This window comes from Primulina eburnea, chromosome 18 (assembly GCF_022965805.1).
Source record: "Primulina eburnea isolate SZY01 chromosome 18, ASM2296580v1, whole genome shotgun sequence".
Classification (NCBI taxonomy): domain Eukaryota; kingdom Viridiplantae; phylum Streptophyta; class Magnoliopsida; order Lamiales; family Gesneriaceae; genus Primulina; species Primulina eburnea.
The window spans coordinates 1,301,540-1,318,195 of NC_133118.1; the positions used below are offsets into that span (position 1 = coordinate 1,301,540).

At 36.3% G+C, this 16,656-nt stretch overlaps 2 protein-coding genes across 2 annotated transcripts in view; both read right to left on the reverse strand.

Moving 5' to 3' along the window:
* The window catches only part of LOC140819006 (uncharacterized membrane protein At4g09580-like), a 27,122-nt gene extending 18,617 nt beyond the window's left edge, over positions 1-8,505 (reverse strand). Inside the window, 2 exon segments of the mRNA XM_073178990.1 lie at positions 7,512-7,568; positions 7,923-8,505. Coding sequence (XP_073035091.1) covers positions 7,512-7,568; positions 7,923-8,122 — 257 coding nt within the window. The 5' untranslated portion in view covers positions 8,123-8,505.
* Positions 8,506-11,935: 3,430 nt separating this feature from the next.
* On the reverse strand, positions 11,936-15,889 carry LOC140820154 (uncharacterized). The gene is made up of 4 exons (XM_073180475.1): positions 14,930-15,889; positions 14,548-14,619; positions 12,469-14,463; positions 11,936-12,372 (listed from the first exon to the last, which is right to left on the reverse strand). Exons 1-4 carry the CDS (start codon positions 15,849-15,851, stop codon positions 11,936-11,938), a joined length of 3,426 nt encoding a protein of 1,141 aa, XP_073036576.1. The 5' UTR covers positions 15,852-15,889.
* Between the last annotated feature and the right edge of the window lie 767 nt (positions 15,890-16,656).

The following is a 16,656-nucleotide window of genomic DNA, read 5'->3' on the forward strand; positions in this document are numbered from 1 at the left end:
ACTATTATTATCAACTGATATCATTTTCTCAGACTTTATATTATCTACAAGGAACCCAGCTATTCTATGATTCAGTTGCGTAATCTATTATCAACAAAGAGCTGAATTAAATCTCTTGGTTTTGTCAAACACCATAAAGGGGGAAATTAATGGAAACTAAATTCTGGAGTTTGACAAAACATAAATCAATTGATTAAATCAACTATTACGCGAAAGCAAATTCGGCAGCTGGACTTATCAACTGAAATCAGCTGACACAAACTGATCAGTTGAGAACTGATCAGTTAAAATATTCAGCCGAAAATATTAAAGTCTCTCAACTGAAGATACCTCGGGAAAGATCATTCAACAGACAGAAAGACATATCAGACAGCAACTGAATATGGAAAGCCGCACCGCATAGAACAACGTATTTCGGCTATTGAAATTAAAACGCTGTTTTACAATCAATAATGAAGTTGCAATCAAGAACACTGTCCAAGAAATGATGAAGTGGCAATCAACGGATACATAAATTCAAAGTTACCGTGAAAGATAAGTCTATAAATATGACTAAAGAGCAGTTGAAGAGTGACGACGATCGATTAATCTCAAACTTGCTATTACTCTGTCAAAATCTCAGCTCGCTCTTATTAGATCTATTCGTAGCAATCAAGGCTACAAGTTGAGAAAACTAGCACTCTGTAATATTGATAATTCAATAAGTGCTAAGTTCAGTTACTCACAGAGATCATTGTATTATACTAAGAGTTTCAGTTCAGGCAGTAGATAAGTCCTAACTGAAGTGGGTCTGTACAAGTGTTGTACTCGATCAAAGTCTTTTAGTGAATATCCTATCCTTGAGATAGAAGGGGTGACGTAGGAGTTATTCAAATCTCCGAACATCCAGAAACATATTGTGTTGTCTTTACTTCAGCTTTTCATTTTCAGTTAGATACTCTATCTTTCAATCAGTTTACTTTCCGCAACTGCTTATTCAGTTTAACTGATTGTTATTGACCGACGGGATACTTAGTTCAGTTTGTAATAAAACTGAACTACCTTTTTCGAAGAACATTTAAATTCGAAGAAGTGTTTATTCAACCCCCCCTTCTAAACACTCCTTAGTCAATAACCGATCCTATCAGACATCCTATGAAATTATCATGGGAAAGAGGCCAAACCTAAAGTACTTTCATGTTTTGGGGTGTGTATGTTATGTCTTAAATGACCGCGACCATCTTGCAAAGTTTGATTCAAAAAGTGATAAGTGTCTATTCCTTGGGTATTCATCCAATAGTCGTGCATATCACATGTATAATCTTAGAACGAGAACGACTATGGAATCTATTAACGTTGTTTTTGATGATCTTGCAGATCTAACAGGAAAAACAATCGAGGACGATGTTGATGGGCTGCTGAACATAAGTGAGACACTACCTAACACAGATGTTGTACCAGGTGTTGTAACACCCGAGACAACACCTGCACTGGCAGAATCAATTGATGAACCAGGAGAGAATGCTGATATTGATGATGATGTAACTAGTGAAGGGATTGATATTCCTAGTAAGATTCAGAAGAATCATCCATCATCTCAGATCATTGGAAGAGCATTTGACGGGATGCAAACTACACGAAAGGAGAAAGTGGATTATCGAAAAATGATTGGTCTTGTATGCATGACTTCCGTGTACTTTCAAGTAAGTTATTCTTGCTTTGTGTCACTCATTGAACCTAAATACATAAATGAAGCCTTAAAAGATGAATTTTTGGTCAATGCGATGCATGAGGAACTTGAACAATTTTTTAGGAATGATGTGTGGGATTTGGTTTCTAGAAATGTGAATATCATTGGAACCAAATGGATTTTTAAGAACAAAACTGATGAATCTGGAATTGTTGTGAGAAATAAAGCAAGGCTTGTTGCTCAAGGGTATACACAAATTGAACGAATTGATTTTGATGAGACATTTGCCCCTGTTGCCCGGATTGAATCAGTTCGACTTTTACTTGCCATTGCTTGTCACATGGACATAAAACTGTATCAAATGGATGTGAAAAGTGCCTTTTTGAACAGCATTTTGAATGAGGAAGCCTATGTAAGCCAACCTAAAGGGTTCGAAGATCCAAATCACCCGGACCATGTCTACAAGTTGAAGAAGGCACTTTATGGACTGAAACAAGCTCCACGAGCATGGTACGCTAGGCTTACTGAATATCTGCTTGACTTAAGCTTCAAACGAGGTGAGGTTGATAAAAACCCTTTTTATTCAAAAGTCGAAGCATGATATTCTTGTGTGTCAAATTTATGTGGATGACATCATTTTTTGCGCTTCTTCTCAAAAGCATGTTGATGAATTTGTTAAATGCATGTCTACCACATTTGAAATGAGCATGGTAGGAGAATTAAGTTTCTTTCTTGGATTGCAAATTAAACAAATGCATGATGGTATTTTTCTGTGTCAATCCAAGTATGCTAAAAATTTGGTGAAGAAATTTTCTGCCGAGAACACTAAACACATGAAAACTCCAATGGGGTCGACTGAAAAATTGTCCAAGGACGATGTTGCCACGGGTGTTGACAACACCCAGTATCGCAACATCATAGGCATTCTTCTTTACTTAAGTGCAAGTCGTCCCGACATCATGTTTAGTGTATGTTTGTGTGCCAGGTACCAGGCTGACCCTAAAGTCACTCATTTAAAAGCTGTCAAAAGAATTTTGAGATATGTAGCTGGGACAGTTGACTTAGGTTTGTGGTACACCAAAGAAACAAACACCAATCTAGTGGGTTTTAGTGATGCTGACTGGGCTGGAAACCTAGATGATAGGAAGAGTACCACTGGTGGATGTTTTTACCTTGGTAACAATTTGGTGTCATGGTATAGTAGAAATCAAAATTTTGTATCTCTATCCACTGCCGAATCTGAATATGTTGCAGCTGCTAGCTGTTGTTCTCAACTTGTGTGGATGAATCAAATGATTAAAGACTATGGATTCAATAGTGACACCTTAATTGTATACTGTGACAATTCAAGTGCAATTGATATTTCAAAAAATCCAGTACAAAACTCTCGAACAAAACACATAGACATTAGACATCATTTTATTCGAGATTTGGTTGAGAAAGGTATAATTCGAATAGATTTTGTTGGAACTGAGAACCAGCTGGCTGATTTTTTTACAAAACCATTGGATTTTGAGAGATTTACCAATCTTAGGAAGTCTCTCAGCTTGTGTGCATTATGATCACTCACGGATGTTGTCCTGGGTGTTACAACACCTGTGGACAACACGCAGCATGGATGTGAATTTTATTTTTAGGATTCTAGACATATTGCATTCATCCTGTGTTGTGTGAAGTATGTACAACTGAAGGATACTGAATGGTGGGCTCTCTGTTGTGAATCAAACTTTCGCTCAAAATTTTCTGAAGAGTGGATTATGCTCAGTCTAAGTCATTTTGTAGTTGGGAATGTTCGTGTATCACACGATCTTGTCCAATGTGGAAAATGGCTTGCAAAAACCTTGATCAATAAGGTGAAAAACAGAAAAGAGGAGAAAAATATAACAGAAATGTTTAGAATAAAATGGAAAAAGCTATCTAGAAGAGTCCAACGAAGACCGTTCTTTTAGAGTGGGAGCTACCACTTCTAAGTCAAAATACAGACGGAAAAAGCTACCTAGAGGAGTCCATTGAAGACCGTTCTTCTAGAGTGGGAGCTACCATGTCTGAATTAAAGATGTTCAGGAAAGTTTGAGTCCAATTTGTGAGTGTTGCCAGGAGGTGTTACCAACACCCGAGTACAGACAGATCACAGTTTGATCACATGCTTGTGTATTACAGTTTTGATCATATTTTAGGCATAAATTTAAGTCATTTGTTCTGATGATCATGAGCATTTATCAAGTCTAGTGGGCTATCAGTTTTAACTCTAGAATTCGAAGAAAACTCTAACCCACTTAATTTTTGAAATACATTGATTTCTAACTGTTTGCGGTGTTAATTCGACGTGGTGTTTTATCCTGCCTGATTTCTTGAAATAATGATTGCACTGTTTCAGAAAGTTACCATTAGATAAGAGCAAAACTTGGTTTGGAAATGTGCTGGAGTTGCGGCTCAACAAAATGTTACCGTTGGAGGGTTGGGATTAAATGCTCAGAAATGGATGATGAATAACTTTACTGTTTATTATTCTCCCCCACATTCTAAAATTTCTCCTGCCCTCACTATCCAATTTTTGTTAAAATTGTCTCTGTTCCTCACGATTTTCTGTGTTTTTCGAACCACTCTACTTCTTTGTTCTTGAGTTTGCAGATGGCTGGCTTTGATCCTCAAGACATTAGGAGTGAAATGGCTGCGAGCATGAGTGAAAAATCACCTGACACAACACCCATCGGCGAAACCGATGTTGCGGGCCTGGAAATTGTGGATGTGCCAAAAAAACCAACTCCGCTGGAAATGATCGCTCCTGGTGAACCTAGGAACGAGATCAATGTCGAGAATCCACCGGACTTTGAAGTCTTGAATAAAGCTTTTCCCACTGCTCCTATGTGCCGACGGTCAAAGAGGCAAGCAGGGTTCGATCCTGACTTTGTTCCAACCAAGAAGCCACGGGCATCTACCTCCTCAAATCTTCTGGACCCTGATTTCTCATCTGGAGACGACACCGATGATGATGATTTTGAGTTGGTGGCTCGCCCCAAACCAACTGTTGCTGCTAAGGAACCTGGTTCTACTTCTGGTGTTCAAAAGCAAAACCCCGTCACCGATTCACATAAAGTTGCCAAAGAAAGATTTCCTGATGAGCCTGAAGAGGATGAACAATCTCTGGCCGAGTTTCTTGCTCAACTTAAAGAAGAAAATTCCGCCAAGAAACACAGTTCTAAGGATGATGAACCTGATTCAGAAATGATGAAGGAATTCGAGCAAAACCGGCCTGGCGCTTCTGATGATTCCTCCTCATCGTCTGTATCTGACTTTGAATCTGAGGAACAAGGTGATGCTGAATATGAAGATATTGGCTCTGAAGCTAGTGAGTCTTCTGATAATGTTGCTGCTACTGCTACCGATGTTGAGGTGGATGTTGACAACACCGAATACAACACTGACTCTGCTGACTATGATTTAAGTGAGTCCTTCTCCCCGAAATTTTATTCTGAAGAGGCCTTGGCATTGTGGCCCATGTTCATTGAAAGAGAACTGATTGAGGAGAAAAATATTGATGTTAATGCATATGGGAAATACAATTTGATTGAGTTCCTAAAGAACCGAAGGTTACTCTCCACTGTCACTACTGCTTTGCCCTACTGCCGCCATGCTGTGTTGGAATTTTACTGCAATCTCCTGGTCAGTGTGGAGACGAGGCCTCAGTGAAGTATGGGAGAGTGTTTGTTCTTGATCGTATCTACAAATTCTCACCTTCTGTGATCAATGCATTCTACAACACCCCGGATCTTGAGGACGATGAAGAAGCCCTGGACATACATGTTGTGACTTCTGTCCTCACTGGCGGTCTGATCAAAGTATTCCCTGATCATCCCAAGAAGTTGAGTGCCGCCAACCTCACTTCCTTTTTCTCTGTGCTACACAAACCTCCATTTGGAACTGGACACTGTCAACCAACTCTACTACGGTGACTCGATCTCAGGCCCTGGTACTATTTTCTATTGGTACTGGACGTGCCTTTAACTTTGGGAAGCTGGTGTTCAAGACAGCATTGCAATATGCTGAAGGAGACTTCAAGCAAACCAAGCTACCTTACCCTTCCCTCATTTATGGAATCTTGGAATCTCAAGGTTTCATCAGGGATATTGATGAAGAGCTCTGTCCTGTCGGAGGTGCTCTGAAGATTTCTCCTGTTTATTTCAAAGGCAACAGAAAGATCAATCTGCCTTGGCTGAGTTCTAGTGTTGCTTCGGATGTTGGCCACACTGCTGATACAACATCTGAGCCTGTGCCTGAACCTGCTAGTCCGCCTCCTACAGATGTTCCTCCTACTGGTTATGTCACACTATCTATCTCCTACATTCAAGCTCAGATTGTCTATGGTCGACAACAGATTGCAAATGCCAAGAAGACCATTGAACATTATGAAAATCAAGTGGCAGATTATGAGCTTCTGCTTGATGTTAGTGTCCATTCTGGACAAAAAGGGGGAGTAGATGCAGCTGGAACCAGTGGAACAAAAATGACTGATGATGATGACGCTGACAGTAATGAAGGAGAATGAAATTGACTGAGATTTTAGTTGAGTATGCTTTAGTTGTTTTTATTATTATTATTGTTTGTAGTACTTTAGCTGTTCATCTGATCTTAGTTTGTCTAATGTGTTCATCTGATCTTAGTTTGTCTAATGTTTCCTGAGTAATGAACTGCTTCAATGTTGTGATCTGAATGTTGCCACATCTAACATACAACATTCAACTGTGATTTGCTAATTCAGGGGGAGTCAACTAAAGTTGGCTGAGTCACTGATTTGCTAATTCAGGGGGAGTCAACTAAAGTTGACTGAGTCACTGACTTGCTAATTCAGGGGGAGTCAACTAAATCAGCTAACACAGGAGGATTTAAGCCATATAACCATTTTTGGGTTGTTTTGTCCAGAAAGGCAAAAAGGGGGAGATTGAAAGGAATTTTATTCCATGATATACTTTCCTTAATTTTTTGCCTTTCTATATATGAGAATAATCTCGAATTTATGATAAGATCTAGTAAAGATTTAACTTCTGATATGGGACTATGATATGACTTATAATATCCTTAAGATATGATATCATAATATCTTATAGATATGATATCCTTGTTTTAAAAAAGGAGTCTGTTTCCTAATGAAGTGGTTTTTTCCATGTTTAACAGGACTAGAGAAAAAGGAGTTAGAGGGGGAGAAGAAGACGCAGTGAAAAAGGACTTTCGGAGAGACGAATTCATACGAACAGAGTCGCTCAGATCGAAGCAATCTCTAGTCTCTGTTAGAGTGTTGCTGTGAAGTGCCGACTACATCCGAAGGCAACACCTAATCACTGTTCTGATTAGTGTGTTGAATTTTGAAGACTTTTCACTTCTCAGTTGATGCATCCTATGTATTTTGGTTATACGGTTTGTTAGAGGGTTAGGATGCAATTTGTTACTCACCTTAATAAAGGGAGTTGTTTTATTATTTCACTAGTATTGGTTTTGTAAACTGACAAGTTTTTCTAGTGAATAATTTTGCCCTGAGGTACCGCACAAGTATTTTATACTTGTGCATAATTTATATCTCGTCTCTCGTATTGTTATTATCCCAGTTGCGTGTTAATGTGTTAAACCATAATTTCCGCTGCATGGTGTCGTGGGTGTTACAACACCTACGCTCAACACCTACATTCTAATACACACGATGCTCACCCTCGTCATATTTATACTGTGGAAACGAAACTTTCAACCATTAATTTCGTTTTGGAATAGCATACATACCATTGAGTTAAAAAATAACGAAGAAAAATCAGATGAAGATGATGGAAATTTAATTAGGAAAAAAAGAACGAACCTGAGCAAGCGAAGATCAGCAATGGTGCGAGGCAGCTTGAGCATCTCGTTCTCCGCCATGTTAATTGTCCCACATCGGTTGGATAAATAACCGATGAGTGTATATATGGGATTGGACAATCCTCCCCTTGAGCTAGCCTTTGGGGTTGAGTTAGGTCCAAGTTCCAATCTTAACATGGTATCACAGCCAAGTTCCATCGTTATGTGTTGGACTCTACCCGTTCTGCCTATAATTGGGTCATTTGTAAACTCCACGCTCCAAATGTTCATTCCTGAGCGTGAGAGAGGTGTGTTAATTGTCCCACATCGGTTGGATAAATAACCTTGGAGTTGTATATATGGGCTTGGACAATCCCCTCCTTGAGCTAGCTTTTGGGGTTGAGTTAGGTCTAAGTTTCATTCTTAACACGCCGCAGGCATGGTAAGATATATGCACATCAACCCGATTGAAAACAGCAAAAACACCCCCAAAGCCATTGCAGATTCCCATCGCGAAAGCTGAAATTTGTCTGCCTTGAAATTCTTCCCCGTCGGAGACTCCGGATTCTTCCCCTCATCCACGTCCAATATCCGTACCCCGGTGTCCACCACCAGGCCCCTCTGCGCCGCCATTCAAAGCCAAGATTATTGCAAGAAATACTCGGGATGACGAGGGCTATAATTCAGAACTCATCCCAATAAAAAAGAAAAAAAATACTAAATTGTACGTTGCTGATACAGATGTTAATGGATTAACCGCGCCTAGACGAAGATTAAGCAAATTTGTGACTTAGAAGACGTAAAATTCAGGAAGATGAATCGAAAATTAGGGATTATATTTTGGGATTTGTATGTGTGGCAACAATATAATAGTCAACGTTTGGTTGGGGATACAACAAGGGAGAAACAACATTTTATTTTTTGCTTTTAAATTCTCTCCAGCCATTTATTCTCATTGATTGTTGCTTAGAAAACTCTTCCCAATTCATCATTGTCCCTAATTGACTGAGTTTTACCATCATACCATCAAGTACCATCTATTATGTTTTTGTTCTCTGCTTTGACTTCCTAAAATATTGCAAAAGTTTTTTATACTTTTCTACTGTGTTATGCATTGTTGTGACAAGCATAGATAATTTCTGAATCGCCATAGTCGACTTATTTTCCTTCGTTTGCTAATTTCCCTCGCAAATTTGGGTCAGCTGTTCCCAGATTTCTTTGGTAGTTGAACACGTGTTGGTTTTGTTGAACATGTTCTTGTCGAGGGTCTTGTAAAAATGTCATTGGCCATGTTGTCCAAGTTTTCTTTCTTCTTGTCTTCAGCGGTTCACTCTGATCGATGATTTTCAATCATTTGAGGTGCACCATCTGATATGGCTATTGTTGTGTTGGCTTTTAGTATCTTTATTGGACTGGCAGTAATGACATACAACATATCTTTATCTTGTGCATTCAAATGTTCCTGCATACTTATTTTTCAATCTTCATATTCTTTAGTTGAAAATATATGGATATTATTAAAGGATGTCATTATAAATATATGAATATTAGAGTTCAAGAAAAACCTTATTTGATACCGATGGTTGGGATCGAAACATAGTTTAGAGGGGATGAATAAACTCTTTTAAATATTGGTGAAAATTGATCCGTCTTTAAAAAATTTTAATAGTTAAAACCCTTTCTTGAATGGCTACACTAAGCTGGATCACTAAAAAAGTATAAGTGCGGAAATGATTCGGCTAGATTATTGATATTGTATATATTCAATGAAACAACAATTAGCAAGATGATTATAAATACGCAAACAAACAAGAGAAAGTGCGTAAGTAAATAAGATATAATTTTATGGATGTTCGAATATTAACAACTCTACGTCATCTATTCTTTCACTTAGGAAGGAATTCACTAAAAGACTTTGATTTAGCACTCTTGTACAAAATCATTTTTAGATATGACTTATCACGGTCTATATTGAAACTCTTAGTGATCATTTAAAAACTTTGGCTATTTTAAGAACTCTAGGTTCACCAGAAACAACAATATCCAATGGTTAACTTTGGACGGCTAAAGTTGATAAGGAAATGCAAGTTGATCCTTCAATGATCTAATAAGAACTGATAAGCGTATGCTATGTGAGCAGCTTGATATATAAACAATTAGATTGCTCGAAATCTTGTAATGCAGATTGGAAAATACGTGTTGTTCTTGACTTCTTGTTATTGTTCTCTCGTTTATTCTCCAGTTTTGAATCTGCATATTTATACTTGAAAAGCTCCAATGGTTGAAAAAAGCTTTTCAACGATCATCTATACTAAATCCCGACAGAACGACATTGTCGCTTTCATACATCGTACAATGCATTAAATGCCTATTTAACTGATTTTGCAGCCTTAACTCTTTTAGTTTCTGAAAAGTTGATTTATTCTTTACATATTATGAAACATTAATGTCAATCGAGAGTTGGTAGAAAATGTGCAATTATACTTTATCTGAGAACACATGATCAACTACAGTTGAAGTATCTGGCTTGATCTTGCTAAAGTCTGATCGGTTGCAATAAAGTTAGGTTTAAACGGTTAGAATCTAATAATTTCAACGGTCCGATTGGAAGCAAATATACGAGATGATCTTCTGAAGTCTGCAGCTTGAGCTTCTGATATTATGCTGAGCAGTTTAACTTGGCTAGAAACCTAAAGTACATAGAATGACAACTGGACATGAAACAACTCGATTTTGTATTGTCATTAACAAAACTTATGGTATCAAATATCCCAACAAACTTAGGGTATCAAATATCCCAACATAACCCTACACCATAATTTATTGTTGTAATTTATTTTCATATAATTTCAATAAAACTAAATATTTTTGTATGATTATATTGTATATATGTTATTTTACTTTTAATTTTAAATCTAAAATACATACCTATTGGAAAAGTTATTGACTTGAATTATGTTTTTATCTTTTTATCACAATAAATTTTTATGCTATGAATAAACCCATATCATATTATTTTAGGGAAAAAACAAATAAATTATTTAATAACAAAATTAGTTCTTCTTACTTATCTATAGAATGTAGCAAGCCATAACAAAATATATTGTGTGTACACATTTTTTTATTGTAAGAAAAGGAAATTGTTTTGTGAAAAATCAAATTTTTTTAATTATAAAAATTAATTATTTTTGGGTTAAACACGAACGTGTGAGAGAAGTATTGAAGTGAATGACATTATGGAAGCTCTCGTGGTTTAAGCTACTGACGTTGCTCGGTTTAATCTGGTTGACTAGATCAGCCATAAAAAAGAGAAGCCAGATTTTAACAGGTAAATCCCAAAGCCCCTCTTTTATTAATGCACTGCAAGAAAACGCTGATTTGTAACGGAATTAGAGACCGAATTAAAAAATGGTCGGTTTTTCGATTCTAATCGGCGTTTTTCTTTTAATGATAGGAACTACAACCAAGTAGGTGTAGCATTTCATGACCACCTGTCGCTTAGTACGTGCTAAATGCTGTTACAATTATAAGAAAATAAAGTTGTGCATTGACTAATAGTTATACTTTTTGGTCTAGTGATAAGCGCTTGATCCTAACAATTGTTATGAGTTGTTTCTAAATTAAAACTTAAAACAAGTAGTTTTGGAACCCAATATCATACAATGGGAAGAGAAAATATGTGACTGAAATTTTACATTTTAAATTTATCTCCAAAACGAAGTTAGATAGTTAATAAATCCTAAAATTGTTTAATATTTTTATTATACACAATTATTTTAAAATTAATTACTTGTAAAAATAAAAAAAAATCTTATTTATACCATTGTATAAAATAACAATATTCGTATTATATAAAAATAACAAATATTAATTATGTTTTAAAATATTAAAATTTTATGAAAATAAGTAAAAGAAAAAATATTTGTGTTGTTGGATTGTATGAATAAAATGGAAAACAAATTTATTTCTGCAAGAATAAATCATTTACATTGCATGTGCGCGCTATTCAAAACATATTTATATGTCATACATAATCTTACTTTTATTTATTTTAACTAAATTAAAAATGAATTGATTTACTTCAATTCATATCACAACATCTAAAAAAAGGATGGATACCAATAATCTTAACATATTAATGAAATTTATGAAAATAAATATATTTTTATTGAACATTTTACAATGTATTTTCAGAAAAATATTCATTGTAAAAAATGAAATATAATTTGATTTAAATATTTTGAATAGATGTTCTTAAATTGTATAAATTTTCAAAATTATTGTAACATATTAAACATAGCCCATATATGCGTATAGGAACGAAAAAATTTCAAAATGGTATGAAATATATTTCGAAACCATCAAGCCATTGTCACAGTGTAATATAATATACTAGTTATTTTGCGTTGGTGTCCTCTCTAAGTAGTTATTGTGATGCCCTCACACTTAATAATATAATAATATAGAATAGTATTGAATAGAATAGATAAGCATCTTTGAAAATATATGTGCAAGAATTTGTGCCGGTTTCAACCTCGTGCTTGCAAGAAATGAGGATTTGATCTTTTTGAGTATCACCACTGTCTCAATCATGTTGATTCTCTCCTGTGGTGAAATGGCCAAACATTTCATCGCCAAGTCGAAAATCGACGACACACACTGCTCCTTTGCCGAGAAATGTCGGTCTTCTTGGACAAGCAAGCCAGCAGCAGCAATTTCAGTCACTATGTTTTCTTGTAATGCTTCACTCACCCAATCCTTTAAGCTCATTTCTTCCGTAAACATGTCGTTGGTCGGCTTCTTACTCGTAAATAGCTCCAACAATGTGATGCCATAACTGAAAATATCACAGCTTGTTGATACCTTCCCTTCTGATCCATACTCTGATGTCAAGAAATTTTTTTTTTAGTTCACGGTTTAAATTGTCTGATTAAAGAGAAAATTATAGTGTTGAAAGAAATAAAAAAGGTTATGATCACCTGGTGCCATATAGCCGATGGTTGCCAATGTGATTGTTTGATGAAAAGCCTCCCCTTCTCCAAAGAGTTTGGAGATTCCGAAATCGCCGACATGTGCTATCATATCTTCGTCGATTAGGATATTACTAGGCTTTAAATCGCAATGAATGATTGGTGACGGAATCCCATGATGAAGATATTCAAGAGCTAGTGCAACATCAACTGCTATGTTCAATCTCTGTAGCAAATCCAAAGAAGTATTAGAGGAGGAATATAGCCATTTCTCCAAGCTACCATTAGGCATATACTCCAAAACCAATGCTTTGAAATCTATGTTGCTGCAACAACTTACGACACGAACTAAATTCTTGTGACGAATGGTGCTCATTACTTCACACTCGACTTCAAAGCTTTTGATGGCCCGTTCTAGTTGCACGTTGAAAACCTTCACCGCAATGATTAACCCGTCAGAGAGTGTTCCTCTGTATACTGAACCAAAGCTCCCTCTTCCCATGATGTTGGCTTCACTAAAGTTTTCCGTGGCTTGTCGGAGTTCATGGTAAGAAATCCGTCTCCAAGAAATAATTGACGAGGTCTCAACTCGATTTTGTTTTTTGTTGGCCTTCCGTCTTCGTAGTAGCCAGATTGACAAGGACACCGCCAAGATAGCTATTACAATAGGAGCTAAGATGTATTTGATGAAGGAAACATGTTTTGAGCTTGACTTATCAACACCTTCAATGTGACATGGTGGAACTTGCAGTCGAACATCACCGCAAAGTGCATAGTTCATCGTAAAAGATTGAGCTGTAAAGTTCGAGAAACATCCTCCGTTTGGGATTTCTCCTTCTAGTCTATTGTATGATAAATCAATATAACTTAGAAACATAAGGGACTCTAATGACTTCGGAATATATCCAGAGATATTATTGTGCGAAAGATCCAAATACACCAAGCCTCGCAAGTCTCCGGTAGACTTAGGAATACTTCCTTGAAGGTTATTGTGTGCGAAGGATAAGATCTCCAAAGACTGCAAGGAACCGATATTGATTGGGATATCGCCTGAAATTTGATTCCTTGAGAAGTCGAAATACCACAGTGACTTCGAATTTGAGATCTCTGATGATATGTTTCCACTTAAGAAGTTAGTGGACAAGTTTAGTTCCAAAAGACCTGCAATATTCCATAAGTTTGGTACCACAGAAGTCAATCTGTTGGAGTCTAAGTACACTCTCCTAAGGGATTTTAAATCCCCAAAGCATGTTGGTATTGAGCCGTTGAGCATGTTGCCACTCAAGCGCAATTCACTCAATCTGTTCAGTCGGCAAAGCTCTGTGGGTATGTGCCCCTCAAGTCTATTATGTCTGAGAGCTAACCATTCAATTTGGGTTAGTTCCCCTATCGTTTTCGGGATCAACCCAGTTAAGTCATTAAATTCTAAATCAACAAGTTTGAGGCCTGTCAAGTTTCCAATTGTAGGAGGAATGGATCCCTTAATGTAGCAGTCAGATGCGTGGAAAAACCAGAGGGATTTTGATAAATTCCCAAGTGAAGTTGGAAGGATGCCGTCGAATTGGTTTGATGATAGATCCATCATCTCCAAATGATGTAAATTGGCCACTGAAGAGATAAATCTCAATTCTTGATTCGGATTTCCCCCAATCAGATTGTTTTCTTCAAGAAATAGCGTCTTAAGATGCCTTAAATTGCTGAAATTCGGTACCGTACCCGTATATGAGTTATTACCGATGCTTATAATAGCAAGCTTAGAAGCATTGTTTATAGTACTTGGGATAGCTCCATTGAGGTTGTTGTTACTTAGACCGAGGTATTCTAAATTTGGAAGCGAAATCCCCATATTTCTTGGAAGTTGACCTCCAAAGTGGTTGAAAGAAAGCTCCAGTTTTCTTAGCGTTGTGATGTTGAAAATGGAAACAGGAATGGACCCGGATAAGCCATTTGACAAAATGTTAAGAATCTCAAGTTTAAGATTGCCTAGCTCCGAGGGTATTTCTCCTGCAAACAAAGGTAGCAATGGCTAAAAATCCCAACAACGGAATTAGTAATAATATGAAGAAATTAGCGTAACAAGTAGAAAACCCGTCATCTTGTTCTGTGATATATCCAAGTGCTTGAGTCGAGTCAAGTTCACAACTTGCTTTGGAATAGCGCCTGTGAATTCATTAGTCGACAGAGTTAGAATCGAAAGCTTTCTCCATAAGAACTCATTATTTTGTTTTTTTTATATAAAAAGTAAAATCATCATCATCATCATACCCAAAATAAAAATTACATATATATTTGCCATAAATTTATGGTTTAAGACAACATTAGTGATCAAATATTTCATATTTTTTGAAGTTTAATGATCAAAATTTTTACTTTGAAATGTTTAGGGACTTAAAGTATTTATTTTAGGGACTTAATTAAGTGTTCGAAATGTTTAGAAACTTAAAATTGTTACTTCAGTTTAGTGTTTTACCTTCAAGATTGTTTCTGCCAATGTATAATTTCTTGAGCTTTGTCAACTCCCCCATCTCTTTTGGTATGCTTCCATTAAATTCATTAAACGACAAGGACAATATCTCCAATGATTTACACTTGTATATGTTTGAAGGAATCACCCCAGACAGACTGTTCATAGATAAGTCGAGTTTGTTTAGTTTGGATAAATTGTCACACATATTCATCGGGATTGTGCCTGAAAAGCTATTATTCGTGAGATCAATCACTTGGAGGGACGAAATGTTGAATATCTGATATGGTATTGATCCTGTCAATTGGTTGGACCTCGTTCTCAATACTTGTAGACTAGAAAGATTACCTATTTCTTGCGGAAGAGTTCCATATAGATAATTTCCCGTCATATCGAATATCTCCAATTTCGAAAGGTTGGACAGACGAGGGATGACACCAGTAAAACTGTTGTTATTCAGCAAGATTTGCTCAAGTTCTGTTAAGGCACCAAGAAACATGGGAACAGTGCCTGTCAAATTGTTGGCTCCTACGTTTAACACTTTCAATCTACGCAAACCTGATAATTCTTCCGGTACTGGACTAGTGAAGCTATTAGAACCGAGATCCAAAGATCTCAAAAACGTCAGATTTCCAAGATGTGGTGCGATGGTGCCTTCAAGATTCCAACCATGGAGGTCCAGAGCTGTGATCCTCTTGTTACGTCGACCACATGAAACACCAACCCAGAAGCAGAATGAAGCTCCTTTTCTGGTCGACCAATTTCTTGCCAATATATTAGAAGGGTCTCGAGTGATTCTTGATTTGAATGCGAGAAGCGATTCTTCATCAGTAGTCAAGTTCAGATTTGTTCTCGCAAATGTTACAAATATAGAACAATTGAGTAGTGCGAAAAGTGAAAAAAACATGGGAAATAAGAGTTTCTTCATGATATTTTTCTTCTTAATTAATGCTGGAGATTGATGCATATTATTTTATAGTCTTAGGTTTGGTCATTAATAATATGGGGTCAACGAGTCTTCCACGTCAATTTGTGGGTGGTCGACATTTCTGAATATTTTGTCATTCAAATAGTATGGTCACCCCTCGTGATGTAAGAAAAAAAATACCATCCATTTGCGAGAACAAATCTGAACATCAAATGTAATTGGAATTGCAAACAAAACGAGTCTTCCCCAAAACGAGTCTTCCACGTCAATTATTATGTATTTTATATGTAAATGTAATTGGAATTCCTGACCATCTAATCTTTATTTCGATCATTAATTATATATAAAAAGTAATTTGAACCAAATTGACCGGTGGGTGCCTAGAATACAAAAGTCAAGCATGGACCATGAATTTATATATCTGTGTACCTAAATAATAATAATAATAATAATCATACACCACATTATTTTTTTTAGCCACTTTATGAACATAATTAACCGATTTTTTGCATACTATAACTAAAGGTTGATATAAAATATGAATAATATTAATTTAATATTAAAAAAATATTTTTATTTACTACATCATATTAAATTAATGCTGTGTTGATGTTGAAGTTTGGCAAGTGATATTTGCTTCTCCAATAGAGTGTAAGCTTTTCTTTTGGAAGTCGTCGTCAACGATTATGATTTTTCCAACCCTAAAATTGTACGTAATGTTAATCCTTGCAAGTAATTTTTTAATGCATCAAAAGTATTCGAATTTTCTCTAAGAAAAAGTTCCCATGTAAAACTTGAAAAGTCG